Raw genomic sequence first — 14,939 nt, 5'->3', positions numbered from 1 at the left:
GATATGGCTTTAAATTACATGTAATTCACAGTAAAATTATATAATTTGGTGTTAGTACAATGCACTATTCAAAAGCCACTCCAATAAAACGTACAGCACGACAAAATCTAGAATGACAAATCCAACAGAAAGAAAAAAATAACTAACTAGCCAACCACCCATCCCGGATATGCTTGAATAAACGACGTTGGGTAGCGTTAGCTGACTAACTGAAAACATGTAATTCAATATTATTAGCTAGATAACTAGTATCTAAACAATATAGTGTTGTCATCAATCGCAAATGCAATTCCTCCTTTCTAGGTAGCCCCCCCCGGTTGAGATCACTGGAAACTGCGAAGACACCAAGAAGCATTTCGCCAAGCATTTAATGTTGAGATGCAAGTGTTAAATAGGCTAGCAGTTCCAGCCAGCTCCTCTTGGAACGCGGGGGAACACATTGAGTACATAGCTGCAAAACCAAAGTCATTTTGGAGCAACCAACCTTTCGCTGCCGAAATCAAAACTAAAATAAAACAAAAAGCACTCTAATGAATCTGGCTAACATAACTGACGTTGGCCAGCAAGCAAGCTAGGTTAATATTAGTCAATTCCTAACCAGAGTTTAGGCACCACCACCCTGTCGTCTTTTAATGGTAAAAAACACATCTAACGTTACATTAGCTAGTCAACAAGCTAGCTAGATAGCTAGTAGCACTCTGAAGCAAATGATAACTAATTTTACCTATTTGTCTATGCCAGATTGCTAGCTAGTTACAAATCGGAATGAAAAGGTAAAGCCAGACAGGGCAGCCCAACATCGATACGGGAGCCAAGGTTGGCATAGTCGGTATTAGCCTGTAAACCTAGCAGGTAGCGGCACACACGTGTCAGCTGCTTGGATATCACGGGTTACATGCCGACGACGCTGGAAAAACATCAAGCCGTTTACCAAACATACTTAAATAATCGAATATGACGATCAATGCTGGTAGATGTGAGTAAGACGCAAACAATAAATGTTATAACCATTCTCTCATTGCTAACAAAGTCGCCATCAAAAACCCCACGAAGTCTACTTGGACGATAGCGAGCTAGTTAGTTAGCTAGCTAGCTAGCTAGTTAACGTTAGCACGCTAGCACCAATGCCCACCCAGGTGCAAGTTGAGACCGTACACCCCGTGTTACTCAAATTACATTATAGTCCATTGTCCACCATTGTTACAAATCGACACGTACAATTGCACATATTGACATAAATGACCACACAAATAAGAGGAAACACCACAATTACCATTTTAGATCACAAGAACGCCCTAAGTCAATGCACCCCTTTCCCTCTTACCGGCTCCGAAGTCGCCATCTTGCCTGTTAAATTCTTCTGTCCGTTCGGCTGTGATGCGTCACACAGCCACTCGAGATCTACGGCGGCTCGCTTAGCTCACACTTACAGAACTCATTTGACGTAGACGTTAGGCGTCACAGAAAATGAATGACTCATATTTAGACTCTACGCTTCAACTCCTACCAAAAACTGAGCTACATCATTAAAATTTTCTTGCTTATTTAAAAAAACCCTACCTAATCATAAATCCTACTATCACTACCTTGTAGGTTCTAATCAATCTGCTGTTCTTTGTATTTAGCCTAGCATTGAAGTAGCTTGCTTCATTGTAAAGCATCTTCACTAGCCTGCTACAGTTCCACATGTATTGCTTATTAATTAGTGTGACTGCAGAGTCAAAAGTAGTAAAGAAATACTCAGGAGTATGATCATACAGTGTAAATTTATAGACAAAATAGATCAAACTTTAGTACATAGTGCACATTTAAAGGCAAAAATAGACTAACAAAGAGTTCACATAAAATACGTTTGCATTTTATATATTTGAAGAAAAACCTCAGACTAAAAAGCTGGTGCTGTGGAGCTTTTGTGTGTGTGTGTGTGTGTGTGTGTGTGTGTTGTTTGTTTGTTTTAAAAAGCATATATGCACCAACAGCTGATAGAAGGTATAAATTACATATTATACATGTTTATGTCTATGTTTTCAGCCATTAAAGTTTTAAATTGAAAAGTAATAATAGTAATAATATTATGCATGCTGTCAAAAAATGTGTTAATATAAAAAAAACCTACTACTACTACTTAAAATTCTAAAAATGTTTGGGCACGACTACCTGAGCAAGGAAGATTAAAAGAGAAAGGTTACAGCTAAAACAAAATGGCACATTTCACTAAGCAATAATTAAGTTATAAGTTTTAAGAGTAGTATAATTTTTGGCAAAAATATTTCATTTTTCACTAGTCAACAACAGCAGTCTTCCTTAAATGTTAATGTATAATCCCAATGAATAACCTGTTCATTTTGTGTTTCTTATCTTTTGAGGTTGGTAGTTGGCAGAAGAGGAAATCACAGAATGAAATAATTGCACTTAAAAATCTCTAAAGTCTGCAAAATGTACATTTATGTAAATTAACCTTAGTATTTAATCTTAATTTTATATATATATATATATATATATATATATATATATATATATATATATATATATATATATATATATATTTGTATATTTCTAAAATGATTGATTTAATTATTAAATCTTATTTAATAATATTAAATATTAAACTTAATTATTAATAAGAGTGTTGAAGTCTGGAAAAAATTGCTGTATTAGTTGCAATAATGTATTATTGTAATTAAATGTTTAATCTGAAGTCACATCATTGAGCTTTATAATATCAAGAAACAATGTTGTGAAAAGAACATCTTATAATAATTTATACTCAGCAAAGCAATAACTTAAAGTAATTAGTTAATGAAGGGATCTGAATTCTTTATATCAGCATGAAGTTCCTTCTTCACAAAGAGTGACATAACTGCTTTATGTTACTATGGATGCTCCTCATTTATTTGTGCTTTTTTCATTGTTAGTCAAAACTAGTTCTAATTAAAAAAACACATTATAGTGAATATATCCATTATGTTTCCTCAAAATGTTGACTCACATTGGTTTTCACGGGACCTTTCTCTGCCTTTACAGTAAGATCAAAATGCAGCGTAGAGCTCAAAGAAACTAAGAAGAAATTAGATTGTACACAGCTGACATGAAGTGCTTTTAGAATACGAAGCGCTTTGTGAGCTCACAATATGGAAGATTTACACAGTACACCTTTAGCACCTTCAGAAGGTAAAAAGACCCTAAAATCCAAGCATTTTCTAAATTTACGCAATGCATGTCTAATATAAATCTCTTAGAAGACCATCAGTGGGCTTGTGTCCTTAACTAGAGCATGGCAGACACACAGACAGTTCTATACAGCAGAGAAAATGAACATAGATGTGAAATTGGACTTGCCACTCAATTGAGCAAAACGAAACAAAAAAAGAGTTATGCTGATTTAGAAATTAATCATATGCAGCCATTTTCCGAAGATACAAATGGCAAGACGTGATGATTTATTTGAAAATTAAAAAAACACTCCAGCAATAAAAAATGAAATCTAATTTGATGAGAATGTATAATAGGTCTTCAAAAAGCACCAGTGAGAAACATACAGTAAAACTGTTCAAACATATTTTAGCACACTTGAATGATAAAATATTATATATCTGATTATGTTTAAAAAGCTGTTTTCAAGTCATGTATCGAACTCTTTGGGAGTTGAAAAAACTCAAACATGGGGAAACCAGTAATATTATCTTTCATGTAAGATCCAATAAATAAATGGTTTAGATGTGACACATTATCAAAATGCAGCATATAATCTTCCATGATTATTGCTTTGATAAACATGGTCTAAAAATCATGGATGAGTTCCAAACACACATGCAAAGCATACAGACATTGGATGAAGGAGGTTGCTCACATATAAATATATAAAATAATAATAATAATAATAATAATAATAATAATAATAATAAAAACTGTGCATACAGGACATTTCAAAAGTCAAGTTGTTTAAAAGTGCTTTTTTCAAACAATGTCATGTGTAATGGGAATAATTTTTCATTATCCAGAATTTATGTACCTTCATTACTTGTATCACTGTGTGATAAAACCAATGCTACATGTTTATTCAAATCTAACAAACTACTGTCTGACACATACTTTAAAAGAGTAATTATATCTCTTGTGGTTATTCAAACCATGTTACTGATACAATGGCACAATAAAACAGCAACTGCTGAAGATTTGAAATGACAGCACCTAAGGTTGAGAAATAAAAAACAACAGAATTCACATTGTACAATGTCAATTCTGAGTGTTTACTACACACAGCTTGACACAGTCATATTGCAGTAAACACTCTTGGACCAGAAATTAAATACAAAGAGTTGTGAAAATGTTCAGAATAAATAGTCATATCTTTTATGCACTAATTCCATTTTCTTGTATAAAACCAGATTATTAACATCTGTTTTGAGCACCATCTCTTACGATGAAAAAAGACATGTATACACACCAAAACTCACATTTAAAATCTGACAAACGGGTCAATATCATTTTAAAAGCTGAGATGAAAAGCAAAATGAAAAATAGCACAATGTACAGACAGGTCTCACAGAGACAGCGAGCTGACTGAGGTAAGGCATTATCTAAAAGTGGCATGGCCACTGTCATGTCCAGCGGTTATAAGGCCCAGTGACGTGGGTAAGGACATAGGGGGCAGAAGTGATAATGCCGTTGCAGGTAACTGTTAGTGACTGGCGAGTAGGGACCTGCAGCTCCTCCTGCTTGTCCTGCCAGGCATCTTCCTCTTTGTTTTCCGTGACATTCTCTGCTACCTTTGACCTCTTGGCCTTGGTGGTGTGGAGGGCTGCCACAGCTCCAGGCTCCAGTCTCAAATGCTCGGCCAACTCTCTCTCCCGGGCCTTCTCTGCCATCTTAGCCTCCCACTGGAGCAGGCCGTGGCCAGGTGCATTAAGACTCTTGTGTTGGTAGAAGACCAGGGAGATGCGGGTGGGGTGACTGCGATTGGGCTGCAGGATGGGAGTGGTAGCATGCAGCTCTCGCCGAGCACACTCGATAAGAACAGAACCGTGAGATGGGGCCACCGCTACGCCACCTATGTCCCCATCCAGGAAGTTGTGCTCACTATCTGACCACACCTGCTCAGCTTTAACTTCTTCAGGGGTCAGGGGCCGTGGGGTCACCATAGGCCCATGGTGGTCGTCCAGGCCCAGATATGCTTGGTGGAAGTTCAGCCGGCTCTGGAGACCTTCAGCCCGGGGTGGTGAGATTGGTCTAGGTGCAGCTCCACCCTGGAGGCAACGTATCTCCTCAGACTCAGCCTTCACTGCAGAACAGTAGTCATGGAAACCCTGTGACTTCATTCCCATGGGACCATCTAAGCCCTGCTGTTTTCTGCATGGTTTCTGTTGTGAGAGCTCTGGAGAGCAGTATGTCACCATATCAAGTCCTTGGCCATGCTGGAGGAGAGGAGGTCTGTCGCTCCTGGCTAGCTTTCCTGCATAACCATAATCAGGGGTAGTCGGATTGGGATGAAGGGCTGGAGAAAGTGCTGCTGTATCTTGACTAGAGCTCACTTGAGGAATACAGTATGTTCTGTTATAAGGGCTGCATGGGGCCAGTAAGTCTGTTAAGTGTCTCCCCACATCTGGAGTCACCGGCATAGGTGAAATGTAATTCTGCAGTTCCATTTTGAAACATGGTGAATGCTCAGAGGAAATGCTTTTGAAACCTATAAAGTAAAGAAAACAGTACAAAAAACATAAATAATAACTGAGCAGTGAAACAAATTTGATACCAAAGGATAAGATATTACAAATTTCATTTTAGTAATTGCCCATACAAGAGATTTATAAGAGCTCTTGAGAGCCTCAAAGAGCCATAAACATAACCATCTCAATAAATCAGAGACAGCCCAGTTCACTAGGGCAGATATCACTGGTGATACCTTTCAGGTGCTCATTCTTCACTTTCCTCGGCGTGACCTGCTTCTTGTCCTGGTTGCTCTGCTTCTTGTCCTGGCTGCTCTGCTTCTTGCGCTCCTTCTTGGCTTCCAGCCTCCTCTTCCGGGCAGACTTGACAGGCTCAGCCAGTAAACGTACCTCTCTCGGGAAGGATGAGAGCACCTGCAGTGCTCCACTCTCTATCTTGGCCCACTGGCCTTCCACGCGACCAAACTCATCAGTCTCTGAGATCTTATAGAGAGGGAGGACGTGCAGCTGCTCGTCCTCCGGAATGTTTCTTACTGCACGGTTATCCTCCTTCGTTAAAGTGCATACCTGCAGGCCAGAGAGGGACAGCAGCATTTCTATGATACTGCATGACTGGTCCTATAATACTGAGATTTTTTTCATATCTGAAAATAATCATTTTCTTTTTACTTATCATTATTGTAATTAACTTTTTCAAAGTATTGAATTTTAAAGAGAACATACTCACAATGTAATATAAATGAAAGAAGTACTGCATTGGTAAGAACCAGTATAAGGGAAAGTGTGATGTAATGCTTACCACAGTACTCCCATTACTCATGTTGTGTGTGTCCCTATGGGCATGAGCACAGAAGTCCAGACATGCAGTCACACCAGAGAATGGACGCCCATCTCTCCTACCCAGTCGACAGTCCCGGCCTGATTCCTCATCGTCCACCTGAAAGGTCAAAGGTGTACTCAAGGGTTCCATTTTACATGCAGTGAGCAGAGGGTAATAGACATTTAAGATACATTCTGGTCATTCTGAAAGTAGTTCAGGTTACCCAAAGAATTGGAAGACTTGGTCGAAAAGCATTCGTTTTCAATAGCTGTCCATATCACATTTTTTTTTTGCATAAAACATTTCTAGTACATTTTGCTGTAATTTAATCTCCTTATTCTGCATAGGTAATTCTTACCTGGTTTTGATAGGCCTGAGGGGCAAGTCTCTTATATATAGGAGCCAAATCTGTTGCCAGATTCTGTAGATTGCTTTCTAAATTCTGCTCCTGGTGAAATCAGAAAAATTCCAAAACATTACGATTTAGTTTCAGTTTGATATATGTAATAAAGACTATTAGCAACATTCCTTGGGATGTCTCTACCATCAATTTACTGCTGCCTGAGTTTGTTCTATTTATGGCCACTGGGAGGCAATATTTAAGTTATATTTATACATGAACATTTTTAGTGAATTTTTTAGTTTAAATAGCTAGATTATGAAGGAGAAAAAAATTATTATCATATATCATTTTATTCAAGGCTATAACCAGTAATCCTTCTTTTTATAGTTTTTAGAGACCAAACCATGTATGAGTATATATATATATATATATATATATATATATATATATATATATATATATATACACACACACACACACACACACACACACACACACACACACACACACACACACACACACACACACACACACTACCAGTGGTTGATACCATCAGAAAAAAGTTTCTCTCAAACTCTGATGTTCACTTAGCATCCAGCTCACCTCCTCAGGGAAGTCTCCCAGCAGCCGGAACTTTCGTGGGACCTTGCTGCGGGCAAACTTGCAGCCATTAAAGTACATACTCCATGAGCAGCCAAATGAGAAGGAGGCGCCACAGGTTTCCGGGTTTAGACCCTGACAAGCACACGTACGACTGAGGAGACAAAAAATGATGGCCAAAAGGAAGCACATTAATTGCACAGCAGTGCTCGATGTTGAACAACAACTGTCAGGCCTCAGCTATCATCACATGGACAAAAATGACATGCGTGTATTTGTGTGTGTGCATACATGTGTGTGTCTTGTGAGTGAGTGTATGAATCATGGCCACTCTCTGTGCTGCATGCTGCTCCTGACTCACTCCTCATTAAGGCCACAGCGACGGCTGGTCGGTGACCCGTATTTGCAGAGGGTCTGGGTGAGCTCCTCGTAAAGCCTGTCAGCCATGTTGCGAGGGATACCCTCCCAGGCCAGGATGAGGATGACAACCACCGCATTCTGACAGCAATGACCTGCACGCTGGCGCACCAGACACAGCAGCTTCTCCTCCTCACTGCCCCGACGAATTACCTGAGAGGCAGAAATCTCTGATAATACTCTCAAGCCCATCAGCGAGTACTTAATAAAACTTTCAGGGGAAGTGGGCAGGGATGAAAGGGTTTACCATAGATCACTTACCCACTTAGCTATTGGACAACCCTGGGAGCTCCGCCCCTCTCTCCCAGTATATACTACTACTTCCACGCGCACTGCTTTGCCCTTCTCCCCATACCTTAAATATAGAACACACCAGAGAATTGTCATTTAGCTCATAACTGCAAAAATGAAACAAAACAGTGGTTTTGGGGACTGAAAAAGCATTGACAACACAACACATCCAAGTATATTGTAGCCATGAGTTTACCCTGGCTGCAGCAGCTCAGCTGTAAGCCTGCATAATGCAGTGAGTCACCCTATTAGGCCCCTTCAGCCCAAAAAGTGGCTTCCTGTTGTAACTTTGAGAGTATAGGAGAGCATGAACCGGCCTCCATGAGTGTCTGCTTGGCTTTTTTTTTTCCGTGTGTGAATGTGTTACAATAGATTTGTTCCCTCACCTGTCCTCCATCATTTCTCGTATTGATGCTACAGTTGGCCCAGATCCAAGGTGTGTGTAAAATGGACCTTCCTCTTTCTCAGTTATTTGATCTAAGAATATAAAGAAAAGATGCAACTGATGGTAGCACTGTTTGGCTTTGATTCATTTCCATTATTATGCATATTATACACACATATTCATCCAAACTGAAGACAAGTTCATAAAGTCGAGGCTTATAAGATTAAAAACTGTCTGTAACTGGTGAGATTCTTCTAGTATAGCTAATTTTGTTTTAATCTTTTAAAACACTATCGTGAAGATCATCACATGCAACCACCTACCCATGCAGTCACAAGAGGGGAGGTCTAAGGTTTTTTTTGATGGAGTGTTGATTAAATTCTTGGTTGGTGTGTCCAAGAACTTCAAAGGAGATTCTAAAAAACTGTTGAGTGTGTGCTTGGTAGGAGTGTATTTTTCAGGGGATTCCACGTCACCATTTTTCATATTTTCAGCTGATGTAGACAAAATGGTGACAGAGCCAGACGTCTCCACCTTGTAATATTCATTCTGATTGGCCTGCTGTGCCTCACAGCTCAGACTGTTTACATTATGGTACCTCCCTGGATTCTGTGTTGTGTTCGCATTGGGAAGGTTAGACATAGCAGACAGGTCTTGTGACCTAGCACCATGATTTAGCACACTGTAGGTTTTTGATACCTGAGAAGTCAAATGTTCTTCACATTCATGCCTCTGGCCATGGGTAGCACCAAGGTGACCATTTGTGAGACTATGACAGTGTCCGTTTGGTTGGGCTTGGTTACCATGAATATGACTCAGTGCTGCAATTTCTGTTTTGAAATGTACAGCTTTCTGGATGTTAGAGCTCATGAGACCCTGCTGGTCTAAGTGCTCTGTTTTATAAGAGTTAGTGAAATGGGAAAGCTGCCTTTTCTCATAATGAGCATGTCCTAGGCATTGTTTTAGGTCGATTTGAGCCTGTGGGAGAAACAGACTCTTCCTGGGGTGCAGGTTTGCCTTTTGCTGCAAGGCTGTCCTTTGACCCTTTGTCTTGAGAGGGGCTTTGCCATTCGGGGTCCTCTTAGCTAGTGGTATCCTATGATTACTTCCCACATTCTCAGCGGCTCTCTTCTTTGATGTCCTGGGATTTGCAGGTGTGGTTTTTGTTCTTTTTTGCTTTTTTATGTGCTGTCCAATCACATTATGATTGTATTTTATGGCCTGAACTGGCATCCCTATGGGGGGACAGTTTTCAGAGGACACTGGATTCTGTCGTGATTCAATCATGAAGGCAAGTTGCAATAGCTGGACAGCAACCTCCTCTTCATCCCTCCTCCTTGTGCTCTGTGTTTTTTCAATATGCTTAAACCTTTTAAAAGTGCCATCTAACCTATCTGGTTTACAAAGTGCTTGACTGAATCTTTCATCCTCTGGGGTATGCAAGACCTTTTCACATTCTGAACCAGCCTTCCAGAGATCTTGCAAAGAGGGCCTGTGTGGGGTGGATGTGCTGTGATGGGTGAAATTGTCCTGTTTGTTCAAAGGACTACAAATAACAGAAGTCTGATGCAATGATGAACTGATTACTGAGACCCTTTGTGAGGGAACTTCCAATACACATTTAGCATCCTGAAGAGGTACATGCCTGCTTGATGCAAAGTCTAACAGTGGAATGTTTTCTTGTTGACAATAATTTTTTGTTTTGAAGGGCAATGTTTCTGGGGTAACTGCCAACTGGGTCAAGGCCTCGATAGCTATGGCCTGATCGATGCTTATGCTCCTATGCTCAAACAGAGCCTGGACATTAGGACAAGCCAGTGCAACTGAGGTTTTCTGAGTAGGGTTCTCAGCACATGCTGGACTGTTAGAAGTCAATTCCTGGTGTAAAAGCCTCTGATGTGGTTGTTCTACTCTTTCATTCTTAAAAGAACAGATATCTGAGTCCTGAGGACCAAACGACTCCGCCTCTAAAATGTTCCTACGAGTGATGGAGGAACATACTACAGCTAGTGTAGATAGAGCATCTTCACAGTAGTCACTGTCATCTAAGTGCAATGAGTTTTGTTTATCTGTTGCCACGCATGGCTCTTCCAGTCTGATCTTTTTCAGAGGAACCATCTTTTCAGGAAGTTCCTTGGGGGGCAGGCTTTTGGCGAGCATGTACACAGCCCCTTGAGCCTCTGGCTGTAAGTCAGAGGGATCTGTGTGTCTCTCCATGTTTGGTTTCAATTGTTTAGCACCACTGTGAGAGCTTAAAGAGTTGTGGTCAGCAAGAAATGCATGTTTGCTGACAGCAGGCCAGAGCACTTGCTCACTCTGCGCTGGTGCAGGGTGGAGAGGTGTAGATGGGTCGGGCGGAGCTGGATATACTCCAGATAAGTCACACGCCTCTTCCTCTGGCGCCACAAATGTCCCTTCCATCTGCTCTGAACTAGTGCCATTTACTGAGATGCCCTCTGACTCAGCCTGGGAAAGAGAAAAATAGAAAGATGATTAAGAAGGTTTTGGCATAGGAATGATGCATCACATATTGTGATCGGCTTTGTGACTCCTCAGTAAACAGTCTGTGCCACAGAAGGACTACAGCCGGAATTCAAGGTGAATATATTAATACAATCAGAAATAACTGTAATACCTTATATTTTACTTTGCCCAACACTGACAAACATTATGAATCATGTACAGCTTAATCTTTGTAGCTCTAAACAAATCTTGATTGATTATCAGCTGATTTTACATGCGAATGTGGATTTCACTTTTAAATAAAAACAAGGTTTTTCTTGGTGCGTTATAACGTTATCTACATCAATAATATAAGTTCTATATGATATAGGACCTAACTGGTATTTCCACAGCAGAGAGCATGATAAGCAGCAGCTACATTTGAAGATACATTTTTATTATAGGTGTCTAACACAATGCTCAGGCAACAAGGTCCCTTCACCTCACGCAGTAACTTAAGCACCTTTCATAAAGAAAATAATTTTATGGCTCACAAAAAGTGCCAGAAAAACAAAACACTTAAGAAAGTCAAATAATGACATATAACATTCCATGGTTTAGAGGGAGAATGTGATTTTATAATTTACTAAAGATTTGAATTACACACTACATTAGCCTTTTAATGTACCATTGAAAGTGAAATGCAGCTTTCAATATAAACTTAGTGTTTCCTAAACTATTCTATTCAAAGAACTCTCTTCTGATCAGCCCTCGTGCAGGGGGTGATGCAACAGACCAGAGCGACAAAAATGAGAGTGAGGCAACACGCTGGCAGCTTCTGCAACTGTTACTGCTGGACAAAAAAGGAAGAGAATGGTAATCAGTTTCTCTGATGTTTCACCCAGAAGTGAAACAATGAAAGCAGATGCCATCTGCGCCTGTGTAGTTTTTACTCATGTATGCTGGAACATATGTAGTGTCTCCACAGGCAGTTGGTGTAAATATGTAGATTTCGCTACTTGATTTTGCTCCATACATGAATAGATTCTACAGCTTAAGAATGTGTTCTGGTAATTTTTTTAAATGAAAGAGTAAACATATGAAATGACATTATAAAACATAATGCTACTCCAAACTGAGAGTAATGCAGATTCTGTACCACAACCTGTGATGGCAATCACTAGGCAGGATCAACAACCTCTGCTGACCTGAAGTCCTGAATTAAGTTGGGTTATGTTGTATATTTTATAGGATTCTTACATCAATAACAAAACTTCCCAAAAACAACAATAAGGATGCTAGACTGAAATCTTAAAGACTAAACCATGGAGAAAGTCCTATGAGTGAGTGAGTGTAAAGGGTGTGGGGACAAAGATGAACTGCTTACTCAGATCACTTATAAATTAAAGCAAGCCAGGATGTTTAGGAGAGAAACACTACTGCTCATGAAATGACAATGCTGATGTCTGGTAAAATTAAAAATCAGATACAGACTTAGAATAAATAGTGTCTACACAAGCCTACAATGTACTAAATAAAAATATAATTACAATTCTTATTGGTACCAATGTGGTGGGTGTATTCCCTGAAATCCCTCAAATCGAGAACACTAAGAAATGACAGAAATATTTCAAATATATCAAACACTTGATGCGAGGAAACAACATTATCATAAAAACAAATTGCAACCTTATTATCATGACATTTCACTTTATCAAGTTTTCTGGTTTATTCTGATATCATTAGCCATTATCCGAGCTCGCTTTGATCGTCTGACATAAAGGAAATGAGTTGCTCGTGCTCAGCACATCAGCCATCAGTCTCAGGCAGCACTGGCTCTGCTTCTTTGGCCTTTATTAGTTGTGTCTAAAGCCCAAAAAATCCCAAAGTCACGCTTGAAGTTGATTCCCTTTCAGTGTAGTAACAAGTGTTTAGAATCCCCTCATTCACAGAGGCATGCACATGCAGGCACACTGTCCACACAGCAACTCCCCCCACCCCCACTCACACACACTCACACACACTCACACATCCCTAGCAACAGACCACGTATTGCCGACAGAATCCTAAGAAGCCTCCCTTAGGAAGCGTTACCAGGGAAAGTTAGAACAGAGGGGGAGTATCCAACCCAAACAGAGAGGAGAGACCTAACATCTAGATCTTACTATCTACAAACACTGAGGAATTCTCTCATTTACAAAAGACAGAAGACTGCTCAAGGTAATATTCCATTATAGAATAAAAAAGAAATCTAACCTTTAATTCCTATATTTTTCTCTTATTCACTAGACAGATTCACAATGAACCTTATTAGCAACAACGCGATAACATGCAGATTTACAATTTAGTATTTAGAGTTTTTAATTACCATTTATTTTGAAATTCAAAGAAAAATACTTTTCCCTTCTTTTTTATATTTCTTAACTTTACATGACAAAGAGTGTATGGAGGATCCCATAGTCCTCTCTAAACACATCAAAGAGCAATGTGCTCATACTGCTTTGCATGCACAATTTCACGGCATTGAGATTTTACTCTAATGTGACTTCTAAAAAAAGTATGCTTCCTTCCTGGTGAGTGTTTCTGAAGCTACTCGTAGTGGCTTCATTCATACAGCACTCCTTTCCTGTCTCTGAACTTCACGTAACTCAACAGAAAGCAGACTAAACAGAGCGCAGACAAAACCCCCACTCCTGCTGATTCCAAACGGTGCATGCCTTCATCCCAACAGCAGCAGGTGCCACAAATGTACTAGAGACGGGGGGGAAAAGCGAAAGAGGAAAAGACCCAAATGCTGCATGCACCAATGTGGTTAAAACACAAAAGGTGGGTGTCTGTTACCTTGGGAACGTCCTTTTTCCGAAGTTTAGAGAGATTCTTGCACCTCACCTAAAAGGAGAACCAAAACACAGGACACATCACATTACTGATGCAATGATGACTACAAAACAGTCAGACACACAATGCAAGCCAACAGACCCATAGCCACAACACACTGTTCTGAATGTCTGGTCTGAGACAATGGCCATTAAAAGATACTGTACCTTCTCAATCCTCAGAGGCAGACCCTCAATTTTAGGCAGCATAATCCTAAAAGGTAGCCATATTGCCTCCCTTGACTTTAAAAGAATAAGAGGCTATAGTGGCAGACAAGGGGCGAGCAGAGCAGGTTCTCATGATCAGTGTGGAGCGAAGCAGCTACAGACTGGTGCTGCAGCAGACGCTCGACGCATGCCTCTTACAGACGCGCACACAGCCCCGGCAGCCAATCACGTGGAGACTTTAGCGGCTTGTAAATTATTGTCCATGCCTAGACCCTCCTAAACAAAGGATCCCCTATGTAGGCTCTTACTCCACAAGTACGCATGAGGGAGAGAGTCAAACTGTGGAATGGACATTTGCAGTACCGGAATGGAGTTCAAAGCACCATGGTGAGAGAAATATGACTATCAGAAAAACTTATTCTCCAGGCAAAAACATAGTCAAGAATCTCACATACAATTGTACATGCACTGGCACATACAGATATGTACACATGATCACACATGCACATTCACCTTCCTTTAAACATAGATATCATATATGTAATCTAATACTTTGCACCTTACCATTTGACATATGATTAAGTTCTTATTAGTCTTACATGTTCATATAAATAAATACAAAATTCTAAAATATGACAAATATTCCCAAACTTATGTTTCTAAATCAAGGCGTCCCACTCTTACTCTCACAACAGAGATATGACACCTTAGATTTCACAGCTGTGCTCTTTCCCTTGGGACATGTGTTTAGAGCAGCTATGAGAGCCCTCTCTTAGTACCCTCTACATGCTGATGTTTAAGCTAGTCGGCGCACATTAAAATCTGCACACATCCCTGTGGCAGAGGAGGTCAGCTGAGGACAAAGGACCACCACCGGCACTTTTATCCATTATACCAACCCTTGAAAACGTGCAATGGAAACATGATACCA

At 40.0% G+C, this 14,939-nt stretch overlaps 2 protein-coding genes and 1 long non-coding RNA gene across 9 annotated transcripts in view; 1 reads left to right on the top strand and 2 right to left on the bottom strand.

Moving 5' to 3' along the window:
- eif4e1c (eukaryotic translation initiation factor 4E family member 1c) overlaps window positions 1–1,399 on the bottom strand; it is a 7,271-nt gene extending 5,872 nt beyond the window's left edge. Inside the window, exon 1 of the mRNA XM_035531644.2 lies at window positions 1,325–1,399. Coding sequence (XP_035387537.1) covers window positions 1,325–1,342 — 18 coding nt within the window. The 5' untranslated portion in view covers window positions 1,343–1,399. The remainder of the gene's footprint in view (window positions 1–1,324) is intronic.
- A 1,176-nt stretch (window positions 1,400–2,575) lies between these two features.
- Window positions 2,576–14,939, bottom strand: part of tet1 (tet methylcytosine dioxygenase 1) — a 33,699-nt gene continuing 21,335 nt past the window's right edge. For 4 of the 7 annotated variants that reach the window (XM_027026459.3, XM_081724272.1, XM_027026383.3 and 1 more), the window contains 10 exons: window positions 13,806–13,853; window positions 8,846–10,988; window positions 8,524–8,614; window positions 8,108–8,201; window positions 7,791–7,999; window positions 7,433–7,583; window positions 6,845–6,934; window positions 6,466–6,603; window positions 5,903–6,233; window positions 2,576–5,686 (listed from right to left, as the gene is read on the bottom strand). In XM_027026459.3, coding sequence (XP_026882260.2) covers window positions 4,602–5,686; window positions 5,903–6,233; window positions 6,466–6,603; window positions 6,845–6,934; window positions 7,433–7,583; window positions 7,791–7,999; window positions 8,108–8,201; window positions 8,524–8,614; window positions 8,846–10,988; window positions 13,806–13,853 — 4,380 coding nt within the window. In that variant the 3' untranslated portion in view covers window positions 2,576–4,601. Of the gene's footprint in view, window positions 5,687–5,902; window positions 6,234–6,465; window positions 6,604–6,844; window positions 6,935–7,432; window positions 7,584–7,790; window positions 8,000–8,107; window positions 8,202–8,523; window positions 8,615–8,845; window positions 10,989–13,805; window positions 13,854–14,008; window positions 14,314–14,939 lie in introns of those variants that run through there. The other 3 variants (XM_081724274.1, XM_081724275.1, XM_027026620.3) reach the window with 3 other exon arrangements.
- Window positions 10,998–14,443, top strand: LOC145660161 (uncharacterized). The gene is made up of 3 exons (XR_014126345.1): window positions 10,998–13,184; window positions 13,620–13,790; window positions 14,309–14,443. It is a non-coding gene; the product is annotated as an uncharacterized LOC145660161 (long non-coding RNA).

The sequence above is a fragment of the Electrophorus electricus genome, chromosome 12 (genome assembly GCF_041902795.1).
Source record: "Electrophorus electricus isolate QZ-2024a chromosome 12, ASM4190279v1, whole genome shotgun sequence".
Classification (NCBI taxonomy): Eukaryota; Metazoa; Chordata; class Actinopteri; order Gymnotiformes; family Gymnotidae; genus Electrophorus; species Electrophorus electricus.
Note: the sequence above shows the minus strand (reverse complement) of the source record. Positions and strands in the feature narration are given on the sequence as shown.